Raw genomic sequence first — 25,717 nt, 5'->3', positions numbered from 1 at the left:
AGAGATCTGCCTTCAAAAATGCCCCATATTCGTAGGATTAATTTAATTCATTTTCATTTAATTAATTAATTCTAGATTCTCACATGATCTTGGACACGCTACTTAATTAATTAATTAATTCATATTCATTTAAATAGGCACATTCTCTGTTACTGGCATGTTTTCTCCATCAATCAAAATGGAAAGACCAGTAATCTGACATTTTATTTTGCCAAATGAACAACTGAGAAAACAGTTGGGGAAAACAGTTGTCATTTCCCACCTTGTGTGTCTGGTGAAATGAGCCCAACTCAACCAAAACACTTGATGAAATTAGTTGCCGAGCCTTTTGGATTAAGGCCATGTGACTCACCTGAGGGAAACTCAGTGGTCCTCAACAATGGATTAAAGCCAGTGAGAGAAAAGAAGTGGAGTCGGTTCTAAATTATGCACATCCACAAACCTCATACCTAAGGAGCAAACTGTAATTTCAATATTGCATATGTGGGGGTATGTGGATAATTAAGGTATATTAAGCAAAGAAGATGGGAGCACAGCAGATAGCACAGAAATTATTAGAAGCATTTTAAGATACAGAACAAAAAATAATAATGCAACACAATGAGATGCCATCTCACACCCATTTGAATGGCCATTCTACAACCGTAACAACAAGAGAAACCAGAAAATAAACAAGTGTCAGTAAGGATGGGAAGAAATTGGAACCCTTGTGCAACGTTGATGGGAATGTAAAATGGTGCTGCTCTTACGGAAAACCTTATGAAGTTTCCTCAAAAAATTAAAAATAGAATTGCCATGGGATCCAGCAACTCCACTTCTGGTTATACACCCAAAAGAACTGAAAGCAGGATCTTGAAAAGATATTTGTACACCAGTGTCCACCAGCATTATTCATAATAGCTAAGAGATGGAAGCAAGGCAAATGTCCATCAACAGATAAGTGGATAAGCAAAATGTGCTGTATTTACTATGGAATATTATTCAACCTTAAGAAGGAAGAAAATTCTGGGGCGACTGGGTGGCTCATTCAGTTAAGCGTCTGCCTTCGGCTCAGGTCATGATCTTGGAGTCCCTGGGTCAAGCCCCACATCAGGCTCCCTGCTCAGTGGGGAGTCTGCTTCTGCCTCCCCTCCCCACCCCTGTTCCTGCTCTCTTACTCACTCTCTCTCTCAAATAAATAAATCTTAAAAAAAAAAAAAGGAAGAAAATTCTGACACACAGTACAACATGGATAAAGCTTGAAGACATTACGCTAAGCGCACGTAATCAGTCATAAAAGGACAAATACTGTATGATTCTACCAATATGAGGTACCCAGGATAGTCAAAGTCACAGGGACAGAAAGTGGAGGGATGGTTGCCAGGGGCTGGGGGGCGGGGAGGAGAGTTAGTGTTTAATGGGGTACCGAGTTGCAGCTTTATAAGATGACAAGGTCCTGGAGATGGATGGTGGTGATGGTATAATGTGAATGTACTTAAAACCACTGAACTGTGCATTTAAAAATGGTTAAGATGATGAATTTTATAGTATGTATATTTTGCCATAATAAAAAAATAAGACATAAATGAAACTGTATTCCTCAGTCCCTCCAGGATGATCGAATGGCCCAGGACCAAACAGCGGACAAGGGCAGGGTCGTTGCATGTGTAGATAAGGGATGCACGCTCACAGGCTCAAAACCCAATCTCACTCTCAGTTACTGTGGGTCTTAGTGCCCACCCCCCGCATACTCCCCCTTGAGTCTCTGAGTGCCTCCTTGGAGGGTTGTGAAATGGAGGGCAGGGGAGGGATGCTGGTAGAGGGAAGCGAGGGGACTATGAATCACCCATTTGAACACAGGAACCAGTCAACCCACCAAAAAGGGGGAGGAGTTTCCAGCTGGATGGAAGTAACTAGAAGAAGAACCTGAGGAGAAGCCACTACGAGAGGTGTTCCATCCGTACAAAAAAAAGGCGTGAAGGCTGTCGGGCTGGAATCCTGGTTGTGCTGCTTTCTAGATTCTCACGTGATCTTGGACACGCTACTGAAATTCTCTATGCCGCAGACTTGTTTGAAGTGAGCTTAGAACAGTGCTGGGCAAATAGCAAGTAGAGTATGAGTATTTGTTAAATAAGAGGAAAGGTTTTTATTTCAGCCTCACTACTATGCTGTGAGGACTGGACAGTTAACACTGCTGTGTAGAGGGGAAACTGAGGCTCAGGGAGGTCACGTGTCTCCTCTGAAGAGGTGTCAGAGCTGAATGTGGGTCTTCTGACTCCCGATCCCAGTCCCTGCCGCTCTGTGTCTGCCCGTCTCTCCCTGCCTCGCCGGGGAGAGGCCCTTCTCCTGAGTGGCAGGGGGACCTAGGTGGTACAGGGAAGTAGGTGAGGGCCAGCTATGACAACCTCCAGGCTCTCATTCGACCCCCCACCCCTGAGCCCCCACTGCCTTTGCATTGGGAACGGAACCGGCTTGCCATGAAACTAGAGCTCTAGAAACAGACACCATGAGAGTTTCAGACCAACATGAGCCCCATTTGCGGGAAATCACCTCCTTCATCAGCTTGGGTACTTGGAGACTGACCGACCCAGGCTTCACGACTGCCCTGTCCTTGGCCCATCTCACCACTACCATCTCTAGTTCTGGGAAGGAGGGCAAGGGAGACAAAGTGGACCTCTGCATGCCTTTTATTTGAATAGCTAATTCATGCACATAGTACAAAACTCAAAGGCTCAAAAGGGTATTCAGTGTAAACCGAGTCTCTCTCCCACCCTGGCTCCCCAGTGCCAAAGCTCTTCCTAGAGATCCCCACTGTGAAAGGAAGGAAACCCTTACATCAAATGGATTTGTTCTTTAGGAAATTGGTTCAGATGGACAGCAGACAGCCCTGGAGTGAACCAGTCTGGAAAAGCTGGTGGGCATCAAGGGACTCGGGGGGCACTCAGAAAGGTACTTCTGAATCGGGTCCGGCTTCCTGCTGAGTGGTTGTGTGAGCCACTGCATCATTGTCTGCCACGTACATCTCCCCTGGGCTGCTTCTCTCCTCCTTTAGTGTCGCCTTGGGTTTCTTATAATCAGACTTTTGTAATTAAGGCTGGGAGCCCCTAACCCCCTTATTGTCATTACAGAAGAGAGCAGTTCTTGAATCCATGCACCAACAGGGTCAGGACCTGTGCATGATCCACGCTGAGGAGTCACAGGGATCAGCATCAGAGATCTTCCCCACCCCCAGCCTCATCCTCCCTTCCCTTCTGTTCCTTTCCCTTCGCCCTCATTTCTCTTCCCCACCCCCAAGGGCACATTAAACACATACAAAGAGCAGTGCCTGGGCTTCCTATGGATTTATGATTTATGGTTATTCATCTTATTATCTAAGTGGTTTTGCCAGGTAAAATATTAAGGCACCACTGCCATTATAACCTTGTCTTCCATGATCTCATTGGCAGCTGGTGTTGCCATGACAACTGGGCTGGAGAAATTGGTACTGAGCTTCGGTGGAAGACGATGCGAACACTGGTGTGTGTGTGTGTGTGTGTGTGTGTGTGTGTGTGTGTGCATGCGCGCACGCGCGCGCGCACAGTCTTCCTATCATGTATATCTGTTGTGGGAGAAGCCATGGATTTCTTAGGCCACACCTTCTGCTTCTCCTTCCAGTTTGGTTTAAATTAGCTTGAAGACTCTAAATCAACTGGAAGGAAGCTTTGGAGGAGGATTTCTTTGTTTGGTTTATTGGGTAGCAAATTGAAAGCTGGGACACATAAGAAATATTTTAGTCTTTCTACCCATGTGAAATGAAGCAGCTACCCCCACTCAGTGTCACTCTTAAAAGCACCTTGGGCTTAACTTATTTAAAATTTGTATGTAATTCTCTTATTAAATATAGAAAGTCAGAGGTAGAAGGGACCCCATACGTCATCTGTTTCCCCCTTTCATTTGGATAAGAAAACTAAGGCCCAGAGAGGCTAAGTGACTTGCTGCATACAGTATGACTCCGGCATGGTCTACGATGACTTCAGCTAAGTGACATACTCCTTTAAGTCTCAATTTGCTCATCTGTAAAATGGGGATAATATCAAGATCCACTTTACTAGGTCACTGTAAGGCTTAAGTGAGATAATCCCAATGCTTGGCACGTATCAAGCTCTCAATAAATTCCATCATTATTACCCCAGGTCACACTGGGAATCAGAAATAGGACAAAAATCCAGCTGAGCTAACTCCTACTTAAACTGGAGCCTTTTCCCATTAATCCCGCCTTGTCCTCTGTTTCTTTTTGTGTATATGTTCCTTGTCAGCCAGGGGAGAGTGGAAGGCCCTTCTGAGCTGGGGGTTGTCTTTTCTTAAAACCTCCCAGGAGGCGTGTATAATGCATACACTAGGTACCCTGTGGATGCTTGTTGATTTGAGGACACACATCACATGCTTTGTGCCCTCATGGACGATCGACCGAATGCACATGGCATGCCTATACTGTAAGGGGAGAAAGAACGGAAGGACAAATTTAAGGAGGGAAGTGAACACTTTTTGATCACTTCGGACGAAACCAGGCATTTGATAAACACAGAAGTGTTTAATCATCCCCATAACCTCACGAGGTGATGAGGTGAGCATGTTCATTCCCATTCTGTGAATAAGAACACTGAGACAGAGTGGCTATGCAGCGTGCCCAGGGAGGTTCACATGCCAGGTTGAGAGCTGGCCTTCCACCCAACCTTTCACTTCAAGGTGCGGCTGATGCCCTCAATAGACTCTGGTCCAAAACAATTTCTCACCCCTCTGCGAGCCAAAAGCTTATTTCCTGAGGTGGTGAGTGGGATGCAGAGTGGACTGACACCTTTTCCATCACTGACACAAAGAAGAGTATACAAAGCACAGTTGTGTAACTCTGGGAATCTAAAATATTCCCCCAGCCAAACCAGACTGGTATTGAAAGTCACACCGGGCTGGGTGGTTTTACAGAAGGCCATGTGTTTAAACCTCCTTTCATCACTCTGTCAGGAATAAGAGCAATGCGGTAGAACCTCACAGTCCTGTTCAGAGGAACACACTGTTCTGGGGAAACTTATTTCCAAAGAGATTCTGAAGTAAAAACCCATCCACTTGGTGGGGGTGGGGGGTAGTGAGCCTCCATCTCACATCCTAGGCAATGAGGCCATGAAACCAGCAGGTCTCTGTACCTCCTAGGTAAGAGTCGCTCCGTCTCTGGGTGAGCTGGGTACAGCAGTACAGAATTTAACTGAGTGCCCCGTCCCTCAATTAGGGATGGAGGTGAGATGTGGACAGGGATGCCTGATGCGCGTACACAACAGGGCTAGATGACTTCACTGGGATCTAGGTCTGCACAGCAACCATGCTTTGCTTACACTGTATGTTTTCTGGAGTTTGGGGGTGGGGTTGGGGGGGGCCGATGGAGATTTGGAGGAGATAAAGGGGCCCTCCCAGCACTGCATGAAGTCGCCGAACTAGGGGCAGAAGTTCGGACTTAGAAGACAGACTTGCCTCTCCGGTGGGCGACCCAGCCCTGCGTCTTGCCAGATGTCGCTGTGTTCACATTACCAATCTGACTCATTGCACCTGCTGGAGAGGGGAGCTGTATCGCTGCTGAGTTACTGGGGACATTACATGCAATAAGCTAATTAGGAACCTGGGAAATGCTAGTTATCACAACACCCCCTATGATAAAGCTCATCAGATGGAGAAATCTTTTTAATATCATTGAGCTTCATCTTTTTAATTCCACACGATTTTCTGGGTGAGCACTTTCTATGAGGTGAGCTGCGGTGCCATCTTTGCATCCCAGTCATACCCAGCAGACAGGTATCCCCTAACACGTACTGACGCCCGCTTTCAACCCCGAGGTGACTAGGTGGCCCTGAGTGCAGCCCGCAGCAGGGCCCGCCCTCCCGCTCCCTGCCCTCTGAGCCTGGGGCTGGAGTCGGCGCTGGGCCAAGCCGTACGGGAGACCCCGCCGCATTCCGCGTGGAGAAGAGCCCCGAAGGCCGCGGCTCTTACATAACTGGAATGACGTAACCGCGGGCAGCTCCCGAGGGCGGGGGCAGCGGGAGGGCGGGCCCCTCCGCGTTCCTGCACTGCAGCGCCGCGAGGCTCGCCAAGGGGCTGCGCGAATACACCAAGTAAGACGGCGCGGGCTGCCGAAGGTGCAGCGCCGGGTGGGCGGGGCCGCTGGCCGTCACGTGGCCCGCCTCGGCGCGGGCGAGCCGGCTTGGCGGGGACGTGCCCGGGACTTCGCGATCTCGCTGGGCCGACGAAGCGACAGTGGCAGCCGCAGGCTTGCAGCCCGCGGGCACACGTACGGGGCGGGCAGGGTGCAGCCCCCGGACGCTCGGGGACCCGCCTGGCGCCCGAGGGGCGGGGCTTTGCCGCGCCTGGGCCGGGACCCACTGACGTCAGGCGGCCCGCGGGCCTCGGAGCCCCTGGGCGTTACCTTGGCGCCCTGCAGGGCGTGCTCGGGTGACTGCGCAGGGCTGCCGTCGGCGTCAGGCAGGGCGAACTCTAAACTGCTGCCGAGGACTCTGGCTTAGAACTTTCCTGGGTGTGCTTTTTTCTCACCAATAAAACGCGGCTTGTGGACTGTGACCTCTGGCGCCAGCTGGAACATTCCGAACGCGGGTTTCGGGGCGGGTGTCCGCCGGGCACCGTGTGAGCTTGTTGAGCGGTGCTTGATGATTTCACTGGCCTGGTGGTCACCCTCGCTGTACCCTAGCCGGTTCTCCACTTCACTGTGATTTTAAGGGGCGGCCAGTTCCCGGGGATGGAGAGATGGTTTTTATCTTAGAATTAATTAGGCTTATGCAGTGGTTCTCAATCCTGTCTGAATAACGGGGCAAGAATTTAAAATACCAGTTTCCGGCCCTGCCCCTAGAGATTCTGATTCAGTTGGTCCGCACTGGGGCCTACACTGACGTTTTGTAGAAATCCTCCAGGTGATTCTCTTGCGGCCTAGTCATCTGAGAGACGACTCCTCCCTGCACGAGCGTTTTTATCAGTTCCTAAGGCAGCCCCGCACATTTCCATCATTCCAAGGGGAGGCAAGCGGCGACTGCTCCCTTCTCTTCACCCCACATCCTTTTGGAAAAAGTGCTTGTTTTTCTCAGGAGGCAGGACTGCAGGTAATAGTGGGAAGTGTAACCGTCAACCCTGCCACCCGCCCCCGGATTTAGGCAAATACGGTGGCAGCCTCTTTTCTTTCAAAGGGGTGCACTCTGGCGGTGGCCACTATTTGCTGGGTCCTTCCATGTTACACCGAGAGCAGCCCCAAGAGCTTGAGTCAGCTTCCTGCCCTGGGAAAGCAGGCTTCTAAAAGTCTCTCCCCAGACTCATTCATGGAGGGGGAGGGGTGCAATCCAGATGGGTTTCCCTGTTGTTGTACATTTAGTGAATTGGAGGGAAAGATAATTCCTTATTTTGATTCCAGTGCGAGAGTCACTGTAGTTTGGGTTTATGCTGTTTTTTCTTGGCACACCATGACTTTTATAAAGCTCCCCTATGTTGATCTATGCAACAGCACCAAGTCATTGTTCCCTAAACTTGCCTGAACCTAAGAATTACCTGGAACAATTAAAAAGAAAACAAAACCTGATTCCTAAGTCCCTCACAGAAGTAGATGGGGCCTAAGCAAATTCCATATTGGGTAAATTGGGGGAAACATGCCTAGGAGCTCGCCCCTTGGTGATTCCTATCTTCAGAGGTTCAGGAAGCACTAAGTACAGTGGTTGCTCAGTTTGGGTCAAAATCATCTGGGGGGCGTGTGACCACAGATTGCTGGGCTGAACTTTGAGCTCGGTAGACCAAGACCACGTTTCTAGCAGGTTCCCAGGTGACGCTAAAGCTGCTTGTCTGGCTCATCCTTTAAGCATCACTGGTGTAGTAGAAGGTGCCCCAGGCTGGGTGTTAAAAGAATGGAAACCCTCCTTTGTCTTTATGACCTACCATTTTGTGACCTTAGGCAAGTCATTCATTTCCTCTCTGCACTGAAAAACAGGGACTGATATCAAGAGTTTGTGAAGATAAAATACTTCCCCAGAAAGTGGATGGGGGATACAAAAAAGCCAAATCTTATTTTTTTAAAGATTTTATTTATTTATTTGAGAGAGAACATGCAAGCGCGCAAGCAAGAGAGCACAAGCGGGGGGAGGGGAGCAGCAGAGGGAGAGAGGGAAGCAGACTCCCCGCTGAGCAGGGAGCCGGATGGGGGACTCGATCCCAAGACCCTGGGATCATGACCTGAGCCAAAGGCAGACGCTTAACCAACTAAGCCACCCAGGGCCCCCCAAACCTTATTGTTAACAACAGACTGACCCAGGACAGGATCCTGCAGTGAAGACACATAGCCAGGGCAAAGGACAGAAGGGTATGACATGCCCTGCAGGCCAGCCTGGCACCGCCCTCTGGCATGGCTCACAGCCGAGAGCTTGAGGAAGAGGTTTAATCCACAGGAGCTGCCCTCGGCAAACCTTAGTGTTTAATAGGATCAACGTGGTCGTCCAGAGGCTCAGGTCTCCTCTAGCTAGGTGTCGGAGAGAAAAGCCTCTGGGCTTCCTGCCCTTGAGGAGGGGATCTTCAGGGCAGTTACTTGCAGGTTCTCTGTGGCCTCCTCTTCCGGCTCTGTTGTGGTTTGGGAAGGTCTCACACGTTCCCCACCAGTACCTGCCCTTGGCTAGGACCCTGTTTATTGACTCCAGGGGCTTAGCCCTTTCTGAGGAGCTGCTTGCTTCTGCAAGAAAATTCTTTCACAGTGATCCTGCCTCCCCGCCCCCCAACATTTGTCTGGGGAAACACAGCTTCATCTTTGGTTATAGTTTAAGATGCTCTCAAAGTCCCTGGTGATTTGGAGGGCCGGGATGGAGGTGGGGGGCAAATGAGGAGCTCAGTTTTGAACACGGGGAGTATTGATGTCATTATTAATAATAGTAATATTAATAGTAACTACTATGTATTGAGCTCTTAATTCATTCCAAGTCTGGTAATAAATGCCTTGCGTACATCTCTTCTGGGCTGCCCAAGAGTCAGCTTTTATCTTCCCTTCTCTGCAGAGAAGTCTCCTCTTCTGGGCTGCAGGGGCCCAGAAAGGTTAAGTCAACACAGGAGATGGCGGAGCTATTAAGAAGCAGAGCTGTGATTTAAACCCAGGCTGTTTGACCCAAAGCCCTTATTATTGATACTCTTTTTAGCTTCAAGTCAGCCTCCCAGGAAGCTTTGGAATAGTCCGCCGTCTTGCCGGCCGCACTGCGCCACCAGCAGCAGAAGCAGCGGGAAGGGTGTTCTCTGAGCTGCCCCAGCATTCCGCGAGTTACCGAGGGGCGGCGGGCACGGGAACATTCTTCCTGGTCTCTCGACTGTGAGACAGGGGCCATGACTGTCCCCGGTCGGTGGCAGTGACTTCCAAACCTAACCTGGGCTCATAAACATTCTTTGGCCTCCTCAGCAGTGTCCGGGCTTGTACTTGGCAGTCGTGCAGGCCCAGGGAGCCCAGCCTTTGGCAGTCTGTGTGGAAACACGGCATGGGGGAGGGTGCTGGGCTTCTCGGAGAACCTTCAGGAGAAAGGGAACCGTTCTCCACTGCAGGGGAGAAACCACTGGGCTCTTTGGGCCTGGGATCCAAGCTCTGAGACCCAGCCTGCCCGTGTGTGGGGACACTCCTGCCCTCAGGGCCTCCTCCAGCTAATCTGCCTCCATTCTGCCTCCACCGCCCTCAGCCGGTTCCATAGCCAGCCAATACCAGGAAAGCAAAGGTGGAAGAGGGAACTCAAAGGGCCGAGAAACGGTTAAAGAACTCAGGGTTACTTTTATCCAGTGTGATCCCTTTGTGCAAATTAGAAAAGGCACCTCCTTCACATGCTTTGCTGCCATCTGCAAGCAGTTGCTCGATGCAGATACAAATGCCCCATCACTGCGATCCGAACGGCGCCCCCTAGAGTTGTGTGGCACACACCCCCTAGCCCCGAAGCAGTCTTTGCTTTCCCTGAGGCCGTACAGAACTCAACAACCTACCTTCCTCCTGCTTCTCTCTGTCCTTGCAAAGTCCCTCCACTGCACCCAGTCCTTCTACAGCTAGGTAGGGATAACGCTCCTGCCCTGCAGTGGGCATGATGCCAATGGTCTCCTAAGCTCCTCTTCTTTTCCCCCCAAAACTGGATAAAGGGAAAATGATCCTTCTATCAGAGGATTTTTTTGGGGGGGAGGGGCACTTCCGGTATCAGAGGCAGTCAGAGAAAGCTGGCATGGATGCCAAATTGTTAAGAGTCTAATAGTTTTGAAAGTTCAGGAAGCTAATGAGAGAGGAAATGTAAAGCCTGAGATGATGGGATTGTTCCTGAGCCCAGGGAGGGAAGCAGGGAGGTGAGGAAGGAGGGAAGGAGCTGTATGATGTGCTGGGGGGAGCAGTAATGCCCACCCCAGAATTAGGCTTTCTCCCTACAGGGCTTTCTGTTCCTGGCTCCTGACAGCCATTCTGTCTATCGGCTTGCTGCTTCCAGGAGTGCCTATGCATCTGCATCTCAGGACTTTGTGCCTGATGCCTTAGAGGTCCAAGTTCCTGGAAGAGCTTTCTTGGTCAGCTGAGGGAACAGTGGCATTGGGAAAAGCAAACTGCTATTGACAGAGCCAAGCGAGGTGAGCAGCCTGCTGTGTGTCCACAGGGCCTCAAGGCCAACCTTTGGCCGCTCCACACTGGGGAGAGTGCCCAATGTCACAGGCAGGTCAGGGAGGGCCCAGCCAGCATGGCCAGGAGTTGACCGTGATCCCATGAGGACAAGCACAGCTGCTGATTCTCAGCTGTGCATTGAGCTTCCAGCTAGAGGTGGATAGAGCAAGTGACCGGAGGAGCCTTTCCTCAACTCTTAATTAATTCACGGGAGAGCTCGGGTCCTGGCCACACATCGTTAAGAGCAGTGAGGGGTTTCAGCCAACCCTGGGCCTCTGAATCACCAGTGGAACTTTAAAAGGGTGTGGATACCCGATCCCCACCTCATGTCTTGTCAGTGAGCATCTGGGGTGGCATGGGGAGGAGGGTGGGAGTCCATTGCAGTTTGGCTGTGGACCCTACTTCAGAACCAGTGACCCCAGAATAACCTGAGAGGGGAGTGCATTGAACTTGCTTCCTCCTTCCTGGTGTTCTCGCGTCCAGCCTCCAGGCTTAGAGCAGCTGGGGATGGCCTCCTATTTCACTTCCCTAATCTTGATTTTGTGAAAGGCTCTCTAGGTGCCCCGTAAATTATTGAATCAGCTGAAGTCTTCCTCTGAGTAAATGCCAGAATTTCCTGCATGAATTCAATGGCTCTGGGTCACCAAATGGCACTGTGGTGGCTAGACAAGTCCACTGTGTCTTTCCAGAGACTCTTCTCCAGAAAAACGGACGTTGCAGTAGAAATTGGAGAAATAGGCTGGGAATGTATCACTTTTCCAGACGCTCAAAGATTTTTTTTTTTCTCTCTCTCTGAAATCAAGTTAGGCATTTTTCTGGGGGAATATTATACCATTTGGAGTTGCAGTTCATTATCTGTCAAGTCAGGGTGAGGAATAAGTGCATCTTAGCAACTGGGAGGTCCTCTGAAGTGTTGTGGCGGGGAGGACAGAGGGGCCGGGTACATGGTTAGCTGAGAGCCTTCCATGAAACAGACCCCATTTAATAAAGCAAGCTATTTTAAGTGAAGAAATCAGGCTCTGTAATGATTACTTTTTAACTGCCACAGCCAAGGCATTCCCCTTTAAATAAACTTTGATTGATGATAGTATGGTCTTTGCTGGAATAGTCTGAGTGCCAGTTATGGATTCAGCCATTCAATAAATATTAATCAAGTCCCTGCTACATGTTAGGCCAGGGTTTCTGAATTTGGGCTGAGCGTTAGACTCACCTGGGAAGCTTTTAAAACATACCCAGACCTGGACCCATCACCTGGAGCTTTTAAAAACACCCCAGGCGATTCTAAAGTGCAGCCCGGTTGAGACCTCTGTGTCAGATGCCATGTGAGATGCTGGGGATGCAGATGTGACCAAGACCGACCCTTCTTATCCTTGATGTGTTCAAACCCCTACAAAAAATCAGGACCTTATCCCGGATGCCGCATCAGTCAGCCCATAGAGGCAGGCGAGCAATCATCCTCACTATTATGCCTGCTGCTCTAATTGTGGCAACCATCCACTTAGATTTTCCAGAGGAGTCTCAGTTTCAGGTATTCTTCCTGTGAGCCTGTACATCTTAATTCATCTGGAAAAGCTGGTCTCCAGAGCCACGGGGATCTCTAGAACTCACAGATGATTTCCTTGAATTCCACCAGGTGGCACAGTTCACCTGGTTTGTCGAGATCAAGACCCAGCTCCAAGTTCCAAAGGTGAGAGCATCAGGGAGAGCGCTAAGCAGGTGAGCTGCCTCTCCTGCTGGTGGTTTCTTTCAACTTGACTTCCATCAGCTGCGAGAGGGCTGAGCTGCTGCCCGCACCCCCTGGCTTGGTAGTGGCCGGCTTGGGGTGCTTCTGCTCTGGAAGCAGCCCAGCCACCCGAGCTTTCTAGTGGCTGGGTTTGACCGCTCATCCCGGTCGGCAGCAGAGACCTTATACTGGACGATGACTCTGCTGGGGTTTCCACCCGGGAAGAAGCTCCGGCCCGTGAGACACATCGAAGGGGACTGCAGCCCGGCACGCCAAGCTGTGTACTGACCCAAAGGCTCTCCAATAAAGAGAGACAACGAGAGACATTTAGGTCTTGATGAGAGCCACCTCTTCACAAGAGCTTTCAGAGCCGGCCCACATTTTGTGCTCTGGCTTTTCTGAGAGAGTCGGAGCCAGGACTGTCCGCTTAATTTGCGGGACAGAGCGCAAAATGAGAATGTAGGACCCTGGTGCAAAAAGTATTAAACATTTCAAGACAGTAAAGGCAGAGCACTGAAACGAGTGTGGGGCCCTTCTGAATGTGGCCCTGTGTACCTGCACAGGTTGGCCCCCATGAACTTGTCCCCGAATGGAAAACCCACTGAAAAGTGAGCTCGGGCAGTGTTCTTAGCTTCCCCGAACCTCCGTTTCCTCATCTGAAAAATGGGGGTGATATTATTCTATTTTTGAACATATGTTTGAGAGTGAACCATATGTCAGGCCGCGTGCTAGGAGCTGCAGGCAGAGATGATAAGACGGAAGAGACCTCTGGGAATGGCCCTCAGTTACCATGGCTCCCTCACTTTCGCTGCAGAACGTCCCCCGAGCCTGCCTTCCAGTCCCACCCGCATCGCCTCCTCCGGCGCGAGCCTGCTTCCCAAGCCGCCCGGGGGCGGGGGCGGGGCAGGCAGCGCCCCGCCCCCTCAGCCTCGGCGCGTGGCCGGGGAGGATGCTCCAGTCTAGAATGGAATATTTTGCATCTGCTCCTGAAGGTGGTTCTTCTTATTTTTCATAACGCTTTCAAAGCAAGTGTCCTTTCTGTTCTCACGGCACGTCTGTGGTCTCCCGCCATCAGATGCCGCACAGAGGCTCCGCGCCAGCAGCAAGCGTGAGGGTCTCTAAATCTTCCTCTACGGTGTGCGTGCCGCCGCGATCTGCGGCTGCAGTTCTTGAGATTGAAAGCTGGCTGTCTGCCTGCTGATAACTTTCAGCTGTGCCTGCCTCAGGACGCAACAAGAATACTAATCTCAGGCCACAGGCAGATGAGGGTTTGCCCGAATTCCAGCCTGCTGTGGTTTGGGCTGCATTTTTTGCAAAGTGGATTTATATGAAGAAAGATGACAGTATGGTTTTGTTTATAATGTTGAGCCGTCGTTGGGAGGGTAGAGCTGAAAAGACGGAGCACACGTTATTTCCTGGAGTGGGGAGAGAGGCAGCCCTCGACCTCCTGCCTTACACAAGGTGGGGTTGGAGCGCACACACGGGAGATTCCTTTTTCTTGTGTGTTTGTTTATGGGTGGCCTCCAGCGCTGAGAGCTCCAAGGGCCCAGGGCTGACAGTGCTGTCTGCTCATCCCGGTGGCGTGGTTTCCCTGACTCGGTGTACCCTCAAGGCTCTGCCAGGGGGATCGGCTGCTCCCTCGCCGCCCCCTTTAGGATGAGGCACCACTCGCAGCTTCATGTGGTCTAGCACATGCAGCCCCCGCACAAACGGTGTAGGAAGGAGCTGGGCTCAGCTTTGTGTCCTGGTTGTGTGCTCACTAGCCTTGTGAGCCTGGGCGGTGTTCTCAGCTTCCCCGAACCCCAGTTTCCTCATCTGAAAAGTAGGGGTAATATTACTCCATATTTGAACACGTGTTTGAGTGTGAGCCATATGTCAGGCGGTGTGCTAGGAGCCAGAGAAAGAGGTGATAGATACAGCCCCTCACAGTCTTGGGAGGGACCAAGTGGTTAACAAGCACCTGCCTGCTCAGCTCTGTAGCACAGTGGGGGCAAATGGGGAGTAGCTGTGCAGACCCCCAAGTATGTGTTTCTCTGGCCTTCATATCAGCCAGCTTCCGGCCGGGTTTGACCACTGAGGAAGAGTGGTAGGTGGTAAGAAGGGAGAAACTGGATATTTGACTTCCCTGGCAACGGCTGGACCTCCGCTGAGGTTCTTCCTTTCTGTGGCGAGCCTGTCTCTGTGGCTCAGGTCCCACCACCTCCTCCACTCGTTCCTCCAGCCCAGGCTGGTGGCTTCCTGCTCCTCCCGATCTTCTGGTTAGGGGCCAGTCACAGTTGGCTTCTTACCATCTTCATCCTTTGGGGACCGATCCCTGCATTCAGCTCCCTTCATTGAAAGAGGTTTCGATTAGAAACTTGACTGGCATAACATGATATGTGCTATGACATGGGGAAGTTCAGGGTATACGTATAGCTCTCAGTCAGTAGGAGAAGTGATTATTAGTGTTCTTAATATTTTTTATACTAATACTATCACCACTCCCAACCTTACATTCTCTGCTTCAAGTTCCCCAGTTCTCTTGAATCAATGCCGAGGGCACTTGGAGGGACAGGTCCTCGCTGCATGGTTGGGTACAGCGGTCCCTTGGGCAGGAGGGCCTGGGTGGGTGTGCAGCAGGCCGGCCGAGTCAGGTGAGTGTGGGCACCAGGGAAGGTGCAAGGTCCTGTGCGAATCACTGACTACTCAAAATTAATATTAACTAGCACCTCATTCCTATGTAGCGATTTCTACTAAGGATGCATTCATGCACTGTTTTCCATTTGCTCATCAGACTCATGCTCTGACACAGGTAGAGGGGTTCCTGTGATGTCCCCTCATGACTCCTGGGCCACAGAGCAGCTAGATGGTGGCTCATCTGCAGAAAGGATCCAGCTGAGTTTTGTTCAATTTCAAAGAGTTAGTATGGCGGTGCTCGTTGGCTCCGAGGGTCAGCCTTGACATGTGTTATGTCAGTGGATTGGGGGTTCTGATGCACATGTGTCTGTTCCTAGCTCCTTCCCCTGGTTACAACAGACTCCTGGCCTTTCCTTCTGGGTGCTTCCTGGCCTCCTGTTTTCTCCCAGAGGGGGACAGATGATTTCCTTCATCTTTTCACAATACTTCATTTCAGCGGGCTCCGTGGTTGATTTATCTAGTACAGTGATTCTCTCTTCCATGCTGCTACCTCCGTCCGATGCTGAGACACCCCAGGTGCCTCCAGGAGACTCAAGTTCAAAGTGGAATTGATTTTCGTTCACTTGAATTTTGTTGTTTTTTTGAACCTGGATTTTGTGTGAGTGTTACTGGGCACTATTGGGTAGGAGAGAATTTTAGGGTGGTTATGGGGAAGAACCCAGAAGAAAGGACTGGGTGTCTACAGGCTCAGTTTGCAGTCATCGGGGTGGGGGTGCTCACCCCCCCACCCGGGAAGGAGTCAGCAGGCAGCCCATGTCTGCTCTGGCTGAGCCAAGGCCTTCACAGCCTTTTCTTAAAGAGCGTAGTCCTGTACACATCATGCTTTTCCTATCCTTTGAAAGTAGAGGAATATTCAGCTGCACCAGACTGGAGCTGAATATGGTATTTAAGATGATGATAAACCTTCTGAGGCAGGAAAATGTAGGATTGTTTCGGTTTTCTCATTTTCTGAGCCTTTGTTTCAGAGTGAGAAAACAATATGTTTTAAATCAGTAGAAAGAAATTCTGACTACAATCTTGGGTTCTGTAACTCTGCTAATGGGGAAGCTGAGGAAAGGAATTGTGGTTCATCAAAGGAATTGTGGCTGTTGCTCAGAACCTGACCTGTAGGATCAGTTCTCAGGTCTCTGCGGCAGCAGGAGTCTCTGCCTTGGGTTAGGGGTAGGTCATAGATGCCCGCTGTGGCCCAGAGGGCATGTCCTTGCCCCACGGCATACTTAGACTATAAGCCTGATTCCAGTGCCAGGGACAGAGAAGGGGCTGAACAGCCAATATACATTAATTTTCTCCATGTATGGCTGTGTGTACCACCCAGAGGCAAGAGGGGGGCATTCAACATGACTCCTCCATCAAGAAATCCTCAATATACTACGGGAGGGAGCTGCATCCAGCAGTGACTATAACACAAGGTGGAAATTGGTAAACATCATAAGCAAGGACTGAGTCACAAAGGAAGTTGTCATCTAGTAATTACGATGTACCCTAGATCTAGTCTTAAGAGCAAAATATTGACAAAAACCCTAAATGATCGGCAGGAGGAAGCTCTACACAGCCATGCTGAAGTATGTTAGGTAACTATAAAAGAAAGAAGGCAGGCTTATAGATAGTTTTAAAAAACCTCTAAAATATATTAAGTGAGAAACAAGGATGCAGAGCAATGTATAGTCTGATCCTATTTGTATGGAAAGGGGGCACATATTTATAATATGTATATCATGCTTAATATACATAATATATATTATGCTTTAAATATATGTATATAACTATTGTATGTGCTTAAAATATTTCCGGATGATTAACAAGAAACTGTTAGCAGTGGTTTACTGCTGAGGAGTGAGACTGCTACTTTCCATTTTGTATCATCCTCCAAACTATTTTATTTTAAAAACACACACATGTATTTTTTAAATTAAAAAATGCTAGTTTATATCTTTTAAAAAAGCTTTACAACTTTTTTTTTCTGGTTTAGAACATCTTTCTGCACATGTGGATTTGTCTGATCCCAAGAAAATCTGGAAATTTATTGAAAATTTCAAACAAGAAAATCAACTCAATGTTCTGGTAAGTTTTATAAACCTAAGTAGAGGATAAATCTCATGTGTGTACATTTTTCATCTATGTAGATATGGACTGATATGTAGATCTGTGGGTCTTTATGACGACATCTTAGTGAGAGTCTTCTCTGGTGAGGCCTGCTCATGCAATCAGGTTTACTCACTGGCCTCAAGGGGAGACCCAGCACGTTGTGGGGAACGGGAGGGGACCACCCACTGGGTAGATACTATGGGAAGAAGATGAGGACATTCCATTTTTCATAAAATGATGATGTGTGTATCTGTATCCCTAAGGTCTGTAGATTCGGGCATGTGTGTATTAAAGTTAGGGGTTCTGGGAAAAATAAAAATAAAAAGTTTGGTCCAAAAGAATGCCTGCTGCAGACAAGCAAACCTTTTAGTAACACAGTGTGGAACTCCACAGAGAGCCGGGAGGACTCAGGTAGGATGGTACGTGTCTGCCCCTCCCAGATGCTCTGCATTGAGCTGAGCTACTTTTCTATCTGAACAGTTTCTGATGTGCTCCAGAATGCCCATTTGGGCCGAGGTCTGGTCTTGCACTGTCCAGTATGACTATGGAGCATTGGAAGTGTAGCTAGTCCTAACTGAAGTGTGCTGTAAGGGTAAAAATGAGTCAATTTCAAAGACTTGGTCTGAAAAAAAAAAAAAAGCAAACCATCTCATTAAGATTTTTATAATGATTGCATGTTGAAATGATACTATTTTGAATATACTGAGTTCAATAAAATATATTATTAACATTTACCTGCTTCTTTTTTTCTTAAGATTTTATTTATTTATTTGACAGAGAGAGACATAGCGAGAGAGGGAGCAGAAGCAGGGGGAGCGGGAGAGGGAGAAGCAGGCTTCCTGCGGAGCAGGGAGTCCGATGTGGGGCTCCATCCCAGGACCCCGGGACCATGCCCTGAGCCTAAGCTAGACACTTAATGACTGAGCCACCCAGGCGCCCCCCCTCCCCTTTTTAAAGATTTTACTTATTTGAGAGAGAGTGAGCAAGCCAGAGAGAGCGAGCGAGCGAGCGAGAACACAAGCAGGGGGAGAGGGATTACCTGCTTCTTTTTATCTTTTTAATGCAGCTACTTTTGAGAAAAATTACATATTTCTATTGGACAGCTCTGGTCTAGGTGCAATCCCAGAGCACATTACTGAGGATTTGGTTGCCCAGACAACCCCTTGTCATCAGAGATCTCTGCACAGTTCTGTGCAGAGCTTTCTGCACAAGTGGCATTTTCCTGGAAGGGGTCTGACGTGAAGGGACAGTTGAGCACAATTATTGTCGTCACTTGGATATGGGACTGGTGGTGGCCATGGAGGTGTGGAGTTTGGAAATGGGTCTTTTGGCCCTGGTTGCCTTTCTTTTGAAATGGAACTGTGGTCTCTAGATCGATAATGCAGTGTATGTGGTCAATAAGACAGAGCTCACTGGAGATGGACTTGAAAAACACTTTGCTACCTGTACCCTGGGAGAGTAAGAGCAGTTTTCTTGCTTGTATTTAGCAAAATAAAGAGAGACCTAGATGATACCATAGAAGCATCAGAAACACATCAGTCAACTTTTTGGGTTCTTGGTCCTTAGCATGATTGTATTTGCATCCTTCACTGCATTAAATTTTCTTCATAAGACACTCTTTAAAAAAAAAAAAAACCCACTCTTTTCATGATTTTTTTTTTTTTATAATATGTGTTAGTGCCAGAAATACTTAGCATTGTTAAAGCATTTTTTTCCCAGGAAGCTCAAGGCTCATTATAGATGTTATTTTGGTGAGGAGCGCTGGTTCATCCCAGGTGGAGTGTGCAAATATAAAACCAGCAGCTAAGGGAGCTTCCAGCCAGGGCTGAGGAAGGTATGACCATGAGACAAGAAGATGGGTTGAAAAGGGCGTTCAGTTAGAACGTAGGACACCTGGATTCTGGTGCCCGTTCTGTAATAACAGGTTCACTCATTTTATGCCAGCCCAGTGGTTCTCAAAGTAGGGCTCCTGGACTAGCAGCATCAGAATTACTGGGGAGGTTGGTAGGGTCCCACCTCCAGATCTACTGAAACCAAACCTCTGGGATGGGCCCAAGAAATCTGTTTTAACAAGCCCTCCAGATGATTCTGACGTCCATTAACATTTACAGAACCAATGTACCAGGCTTTTAACGTCTTTGAATTTTCTCCTTCTTGAACCAAGGAGTCTGGAGTAAATTCTCTTGGTGCCTTTCAGCTTGGAGATGCCATGAATATGAGCTTCTCTCCAGTATCTATACCATTTCCTCACTGTAAGTTAAGCTTTTAATGAGGCATTTTAATTACATCTTGTCCTAAATCACAAGATGGCTGGGTGAGGTTTGTGTGGTTGTTGGGGGTCACTGAGGGCATCCATTAATAGCAACCTTCTCCCCACCCAAGAACTGAACAAACTGAGGAGTGAGACAGTGGAGTAATAGCTGAAAACCAGCGTATCGCTGTTGTTACCGATGAGGCTAGTTGAAGGGTGTGGTGCAGTGTGAGAGCCAAATGGGTTTCCTAATATCGCAGCCAAGAGCTAGACAGACTCACTCACCTTGTTATAGCTGGCCGGCCCAGGACAGACACCACCTCCTCCTCCCAGGAGAGAAGAGCGGGGAGCAGAGCTGAGCATGCCCAGTTTATTGCTCCCAAATATGCTTTTTTTTTTTTTTGAAAGATTTCATTTATTTATTTGAGAGAGAGAGACAGAGATAGTGAGAGAGAACACGAGCAGGGAGGAGAGGGAGAAGCAGACTCCACACTGAGCAGGGAGCCCGATGCGGGACTCGATCCCAGGACCCTGGGATCATGACCTGAGCTGAAGGCAGACGCTTACCCGACTGAGCCACCCAGGCTCCCCAGCTCCCAAATAGACTAAATTAATTATTGATAATGGCTCCACCTCTCCTGGGCTGAGGGAAGAAGGGGCTGAGGGAGGGCAGAATCGTACTCATCACACTCTCTCCATGAGGAAGGAAACAGTGGGAGTGGGGAAGGACCTTTCTCCTCAGTGGTTAGGTTGCTCTTCTTTTCTTTTTTTTTCTCTTTTAACAAATACCTAGAAGCTTGCTATGAAATAGTGCAGGGTTAGTACAAAATATTTTCATCTTTGATTTTGTTCCAAACGTAGTATCTTTGCCCCAAGTGCCAAACCCAAATAGGGGGTCAAGTTGCCTTATAACTTTATAGGATGGCAAAGCCTCCTAGAGCCACACAGCTGGCTTCCACGTGGGTTCTCAGCAGGACCAGCTTCATGGTTTGTGGGGCCCAATGCTAAGCAAACATATGGGGCCCCGTACTCAAAAATCATTTTAAGAATTACAATATAGTTGTAATTGCTCACCCACCCTCCACCCACCCTCCATCCAACAGAGCTCCGCTGGGCACTGACTGCGTGCTGGGCATCAGGAGTGTTGTGCACACGTCATGTGTCATTTAACCTTGGTGACCATCCTGGGGTGGAGGTTTTCTTACCTCTCCATCACAGATGAAGATACTGGGGCTGAGAGACATTGAATCACTTGCCCAAGATCAAGTGGAGGAGCCAGGATTTGAACCCAAGTCCGTCCGCCTCTGGAGTGCATTACCAGGATACAGTTCTGCCACCAGCGGCCTTCCCACCCTGCCGTGTTATAGTGAAATACAGGGTGCTAAGGAGTGCTGGGGGCAGGGCTGGGGCACCATTTGGAGGGCCGGCTGGGACTCTGCCTTATGGAGTCTGTGTCAGGTGTCACACTCTAAGGGGACTGCCTTTTTGATTACACAGCTGGTGCCGTTGTACTTTTGTATGGCTCCGGTCTGCTTCTAAGGACCTTGATATCTCTTCAATTTCATTTCCTATTTGTGTGAGAAACATTGTATTGATCTTCCCAACATCTCTGAGAAGCATAATAATTCTCATGCTCTGATATTTATTCATCCTCTCCAGAGTGGAAGACAGAGTACAATACACAAAACAGCAGGATCATGACAGAGGGGGCAGCTGAACGTGGAGAGGTTAAAATATTGTCATTCTTAAGCAGGTCCAGAGCCAAAGGAACAACCCAGACCTCTGAGTCCTAGGAAATTGCTGGCTGCCTTTTTAATATGAAACATGTTTTCCCGGCCCAATTATGTAATGTGGGATGGGTTGTTTTCTATTTTCCAAGATTCAGTTGGGCCTCTAGAAACATTTCCAATCTGCAGCCAAACACTGGTGGGTTCCCGACACTCTGAGGACAGGAGAACACCAGGATTTGCAGAATCTATAACCAGATCCTAAGGATTTGGAAGCCGGAGGATTGGTTAAATGCAAGATAGGATCAGAGCCCGCACCTGCACGTGGCCCCTTGTGGAGACATCATAGTATATGAATTAGACAAAGTTCGGAAATAATTCCCCTTAACCTGTTGTGGGGCTAGGTGGGGTACGGAGAGATCTTCCTAGTTTACCCTTCAGTGGAACAAAATAAGCTGCTCTGGGTAGATTTGTGAGTAGATGCCCTATGGAGGCGAAGTGATCTCGTGAGACAGATTCTGTTTGGTTGCTGTGTTCACCCCTGTGTTTTGGGTGTTCTCAAACCATAGACGCTTTGCCTGTTAGCATGCAGTGGCATTAAGCGTCCGTCCGGAGGGAAGACAGATGGGAGGGGAGGGGAGGCCGCGCTAAATGCTCTGTTGGCAGCCTGCCACAGCCCGAGCATTAGCAGATTAAACCCACCACGTCTTAGCCTCACTCCCACCCCAGGACACACGACCAGGACACTGAGTCTACCTCCTCCAGGACAGCTGCGTCATCAACTAGTTGACTGTAATAAGCAGGCAGTGGTGCCTTAGCTCTTTGGCAGAGGGTCGGGGAGTTCAGTGTAGGTCATTCTGGAAGGACGCACATCAGTGTACAGTAAGTGTCCTGTTGCTTGACGTTCTGGGATTTGGAGATTTGGAGCTCTCTGCTCACTGGCATCTCCCCACACCCAGGGAAAAGTGCTATTTAAGGCAGGGACTCAAGGGTCAGAAACATCATCATCATCATCATCATCATAAATAGCACACACTGAGTACTTTCAATGTACTAGGGGTTGCACGAAGTATTTTGGGGGGAGGCCCTCATTCAGTCCTCATAACAGCTTTACAGATTTTCCAGACAAGGAAACTGAGAGTCAGAAGTGCTCGGAAACCAGAGTCTGTGACTCACTTTACTGAATGAAGGACAACTAAATTATAGTTGGTGCATTTTTTTTAGTGCAGGGCCGTATCTGTCAGTTATTGCTACATAACAAACAACTCTAATACTCAGAGATATGCGATAACAAGCATGTGTTTTTTGCTGACTCTTCTGCGGGTCTGCTGGGCTAATCTCGGCTGGGTTTAGCAGGGTGTCTCAAAGCAGCAGGTTGGAGCCAGAGTATGTTCCAAATGTCTCACATCTTCCTTGAACCATTAGGCTGACCAGGGTATGTTCCCATGGGGATGGCAGAGGTCCAAGTGTGCAAGTACATTTCAAGCCCCTGCGGGCTTCACATCTGCTAACATCCAATTGGCCAATGCAAGTCACTTCATAGAGCCCCAAACCAGAAGTCAGGGAGCATACTCCTCCCACAGAGGTGGGGAAGAGAGGGTGAATAATGTTGACAATGATCTTCCACAAGCTCTGTTTTATTACATTCTAATTCTTTGGAAATAGGTGATCTGAGCTTGATGTGGTAACAATTTATTAACCGAAATATTTAATGAACAAAACACTTCATTTGTTCAGTAAATGTGCAGAGATCCCCTACTATATGCCAGACACTGTGGTCAGTGATGAAGACTCAGAAATGGAAGGGACTCCTGGTCTAATGGGAGAATTAGACACATAAACGATTTCAGTAAATTCTCTTTTCATCCATGAAGGGATCTAGGGTGCAAAGCCTCAGAGGAAAGCAAAGAACAGTACTTCCAGGGTATGTTTCCTCAGACACTGTGTGTGTTTGGTACCAGGCATTCTTGTCAATAATCTTTACCCTGAGCTTTACCATGCGCCATTTTGCTTCAAAGACTTCCTTCCAGCTCACAAGCCGTCAAGCTTCCCAGAGAGGCACAGAATTTGGGAAATAGTTAAGTACTGTAGAAATGTCAGCTAGTATTGTTTTAACATCCAAACCGCTTAACTTGGAATTGAAGTCCTTTGTTGTCGTACCTCACCTACCTGTCCAAATTTCCTACTTTTTTTCCTACGCGGATCCTTTACCAGTCAGCCCGTTATTTTTGGAATGTGCCACTAACAGTGACGTCTCCATGCTTTTGTCCCTGCTGCTCCTCTGCCTGGAATATCCTCCACTTGGTTAACTTCCACTTCTCCTCCATGACTCAACTGGGCACACCCCCAGCGCGGAGCTTAGTCAGGTGCCCCTCCTCTCAGCGCCCAGAGTACCCTACCCTCCGTGAGCTTGTTGCCTCACGTTAGGAATTACCGGTTGACAGGTTGGTTTCTTGCAGAGCAGGGATCCTCGAGGGCCCATGCTGCCTGGCCACTAGGAGGCGCTCAATCTGTGTTGGCTGAACAGTAATCCAGGTGCTCCACCCCTTTAAGACTCTCCACACCTCCCGTTCCTATTCTGTGAAATGTGGATAATGATACTTTTATAGGCTAGGGGTGAGGATTAAAGAAAGGATTGTAAGTTATTTACCCAAAGGAAATCACTCACATTCACACAAAAACAGGCACGTGAATGCTTAAGCTGCTTTATTTTTATTCATAGTCACCCCAAACTAGAAACAACCCAGATGTCCTTCAGCTGGTGAAGAGATAAACTGTGGTCCTTCCATACCATGGAATGCTATTCGGCAATAAAAAGGAACAAAATATTGATGTAGGCAACAATGTGGATGAATCTTGAATGAACTGACAAAAGTCAAGCCAGACCCGAAAGGATACATACTGGTATGATTCCATTTACATGACATTCTGGGAAAGGCGAATTTATAGGGACTGAGAACAAACACGTCAGTGATTGCAGGGTGCTTGGGGTGGAAGGAGGGATGACTATGAAGGGAATGGGTGACCGTGAGGAAATATTTGGGATGAAGGAACCGTTCTGAATCATGCCATAGTCTAATGCATTTACCCAACCCTGTGCATTTACAAAAACTCAACTGTACACACACAGAGAGATGCAGAGTTTTACTGTGTGTAAAAAAGTATAAACATACAGTTGACCCTAGAACAACATAGGTTCAAACTGCACTGGTCTACTTATACGTGGATGTTTTTCAATAACTACAGTACTATAAATGCACTTTCTCTTCCTTATGATCTTCTTAATAATGTGTTCTTTTTTCTAACTTACTTAATTATTAGAATATAGTAGATAATATATATTTAAATACGTGTTATTCGATTGTTTATATTATTAGTTAAGTCTTCCAGACAATAGTAGGCTATTAGTAGTTAAGTTTTGGGGGGGTCAAAATTATACACAGATTTTTTTTTTTGAAGAATTTACTTATTTATTTTAGAGAGGCAGGGAGAGGGAGAGAGAGAGAGAATCCCAAGCAAACTCTGTACTGAGCACAGAGCCCAATGAGGGGCTTGATCTCACGACCCCGAGGTCATGACCTGAGCCACAATCAAGAGTCAGACACTTAACCGCCTGAGCCACCCAGATGTCCCTATACACAGATTTTTGACTGCATGGGGGGTTGGTGCCCCTGACCCTGTGTTGTTCAAGGGTCAACTGTGTGTGTGTGTGTGTGTGTGTGTGTGTGTGTGTGTATTTTTATATATGAAAGAAAAGCATTGTAACTTTCAGCACAATGTCTGGCATGTAGTAAGTCCATTTCTTAGTGAGAAGCAGATTATTACGGTTGTTTTTTGGTGCCTTTTCTTAGTAATCAGTGAGCTCCTAGAAGGGGAGGACTGTATCTTCTTCAGCTTTCAGTGCAGATAACCCCGCACATGCCTGAGAGTAGCAGGTGTTCAGAAGTATCAGTTGGTGAGGAATAAATGCAGAGGCACCTTTCATGCTGTGCTGTGCAGAGGTGGAGGGGTCACTTCCTGGCCCACCTGCTCCAAGGACCGTGGGGTGCACAATGGCTGGTGAAGGATTAAACAGCAACCTTTCAGTCCAGGAGAGCCTCTTAACCCCAAATTTTATGTTTCCTGAGAGCCCATATGGTTCTGGGCAAAATCGGGAGGGGGACAGTAGTCCCAAAAGATGACCAGCCAGCCCCAGTGCCCACTGGGGTTCCTATTGTTCCTCTGCGCTCATCATTATCCTAGAATTTTCTCTGTACTGCCTTTCCCCTAAGAAGCCACTGAAAAGGAAGGAGAGAGGAGGATGGAGAAGGAGAGGGCCACCACCCAGCTACATCAGAGGTCTCCCTGAGGTTTCCTTTTACCATTTTGGAGTCTGGACTCCAAGGCGCCCAGACTCTCCTGATCTCTTCAGAAAATCAAATGAATGGATGCTAGAGTATTATCTTGGCCCCAGCAAGGCCAGTATGGTCTCAGCATCATTCCACATTCTGGACCATTCTCGGTTCCCTCCCTTATTTCTCCTCTCTCCCTTCCCGCTAAACATCTGTCTCTTTTCTCTCATTCCCTTAGGCCAACACTACTTTCTGGGTCCCAGCTCACAGCTAAGGAAACCA

At 48.5% G+C, this 25,717-nt stretch overlaps 1 protein-coding gene across 1 annotated transcript in view; it reads left to right on the top strand.

The window, feature by feature from the left end:
- The first annotated feature begins 2,485 nt into the window (after positions 1-2,485).
- Positions 2,486-25,717, top strand: part of DHRS12 (dehydrogenase/reductase 12) — a 35,050-nt gene continuing 11,818 nt past the window's right edge. The window contains 9 exon segments of the mRNA XM_025874510.2: positions 2,486-2,546; positions 6,020-6,113; positions 10,476-10,584; positions 10,587-10,611; positions 12,276-12,358; positions 17,011-17,023; positions 17,026-17,102; positions 18,499-18,571; positions 21,560-21,568. Of these exon segments, the coding sequence (XP_025730295.2) occupies positions 2,486-2,546; positions 6,020-6,113; positions 10,476-10,584; positions 10,587-10,611; positions 12,276-12,358; positions 17,011-17,023; positions 17,026-17,102; positions 18,499-18,571; positions 21,560-21,568 (544 nt within the window).

Source organism: Callorhinus ursinus, unplaced genomic scaffold (assembly GCF_003265705.2).
Source record: "Callorhinus ursinus isolate GAN/ISIS: 27379988/994484 unplaced genomic scaffold, GSC_fseal_2.0 scaffold7, whole genome shotgun sequence".
Classification (NCBI taxonomy): Eukaryota; Metazoa; Chordata; class Mammalia; order Carnivora; family Otariidae; genus Callorhinus; species Callorhinus ursinus.
This window is presented reverse-complemented; position numbering and strand designations above follow the sequence as displayed.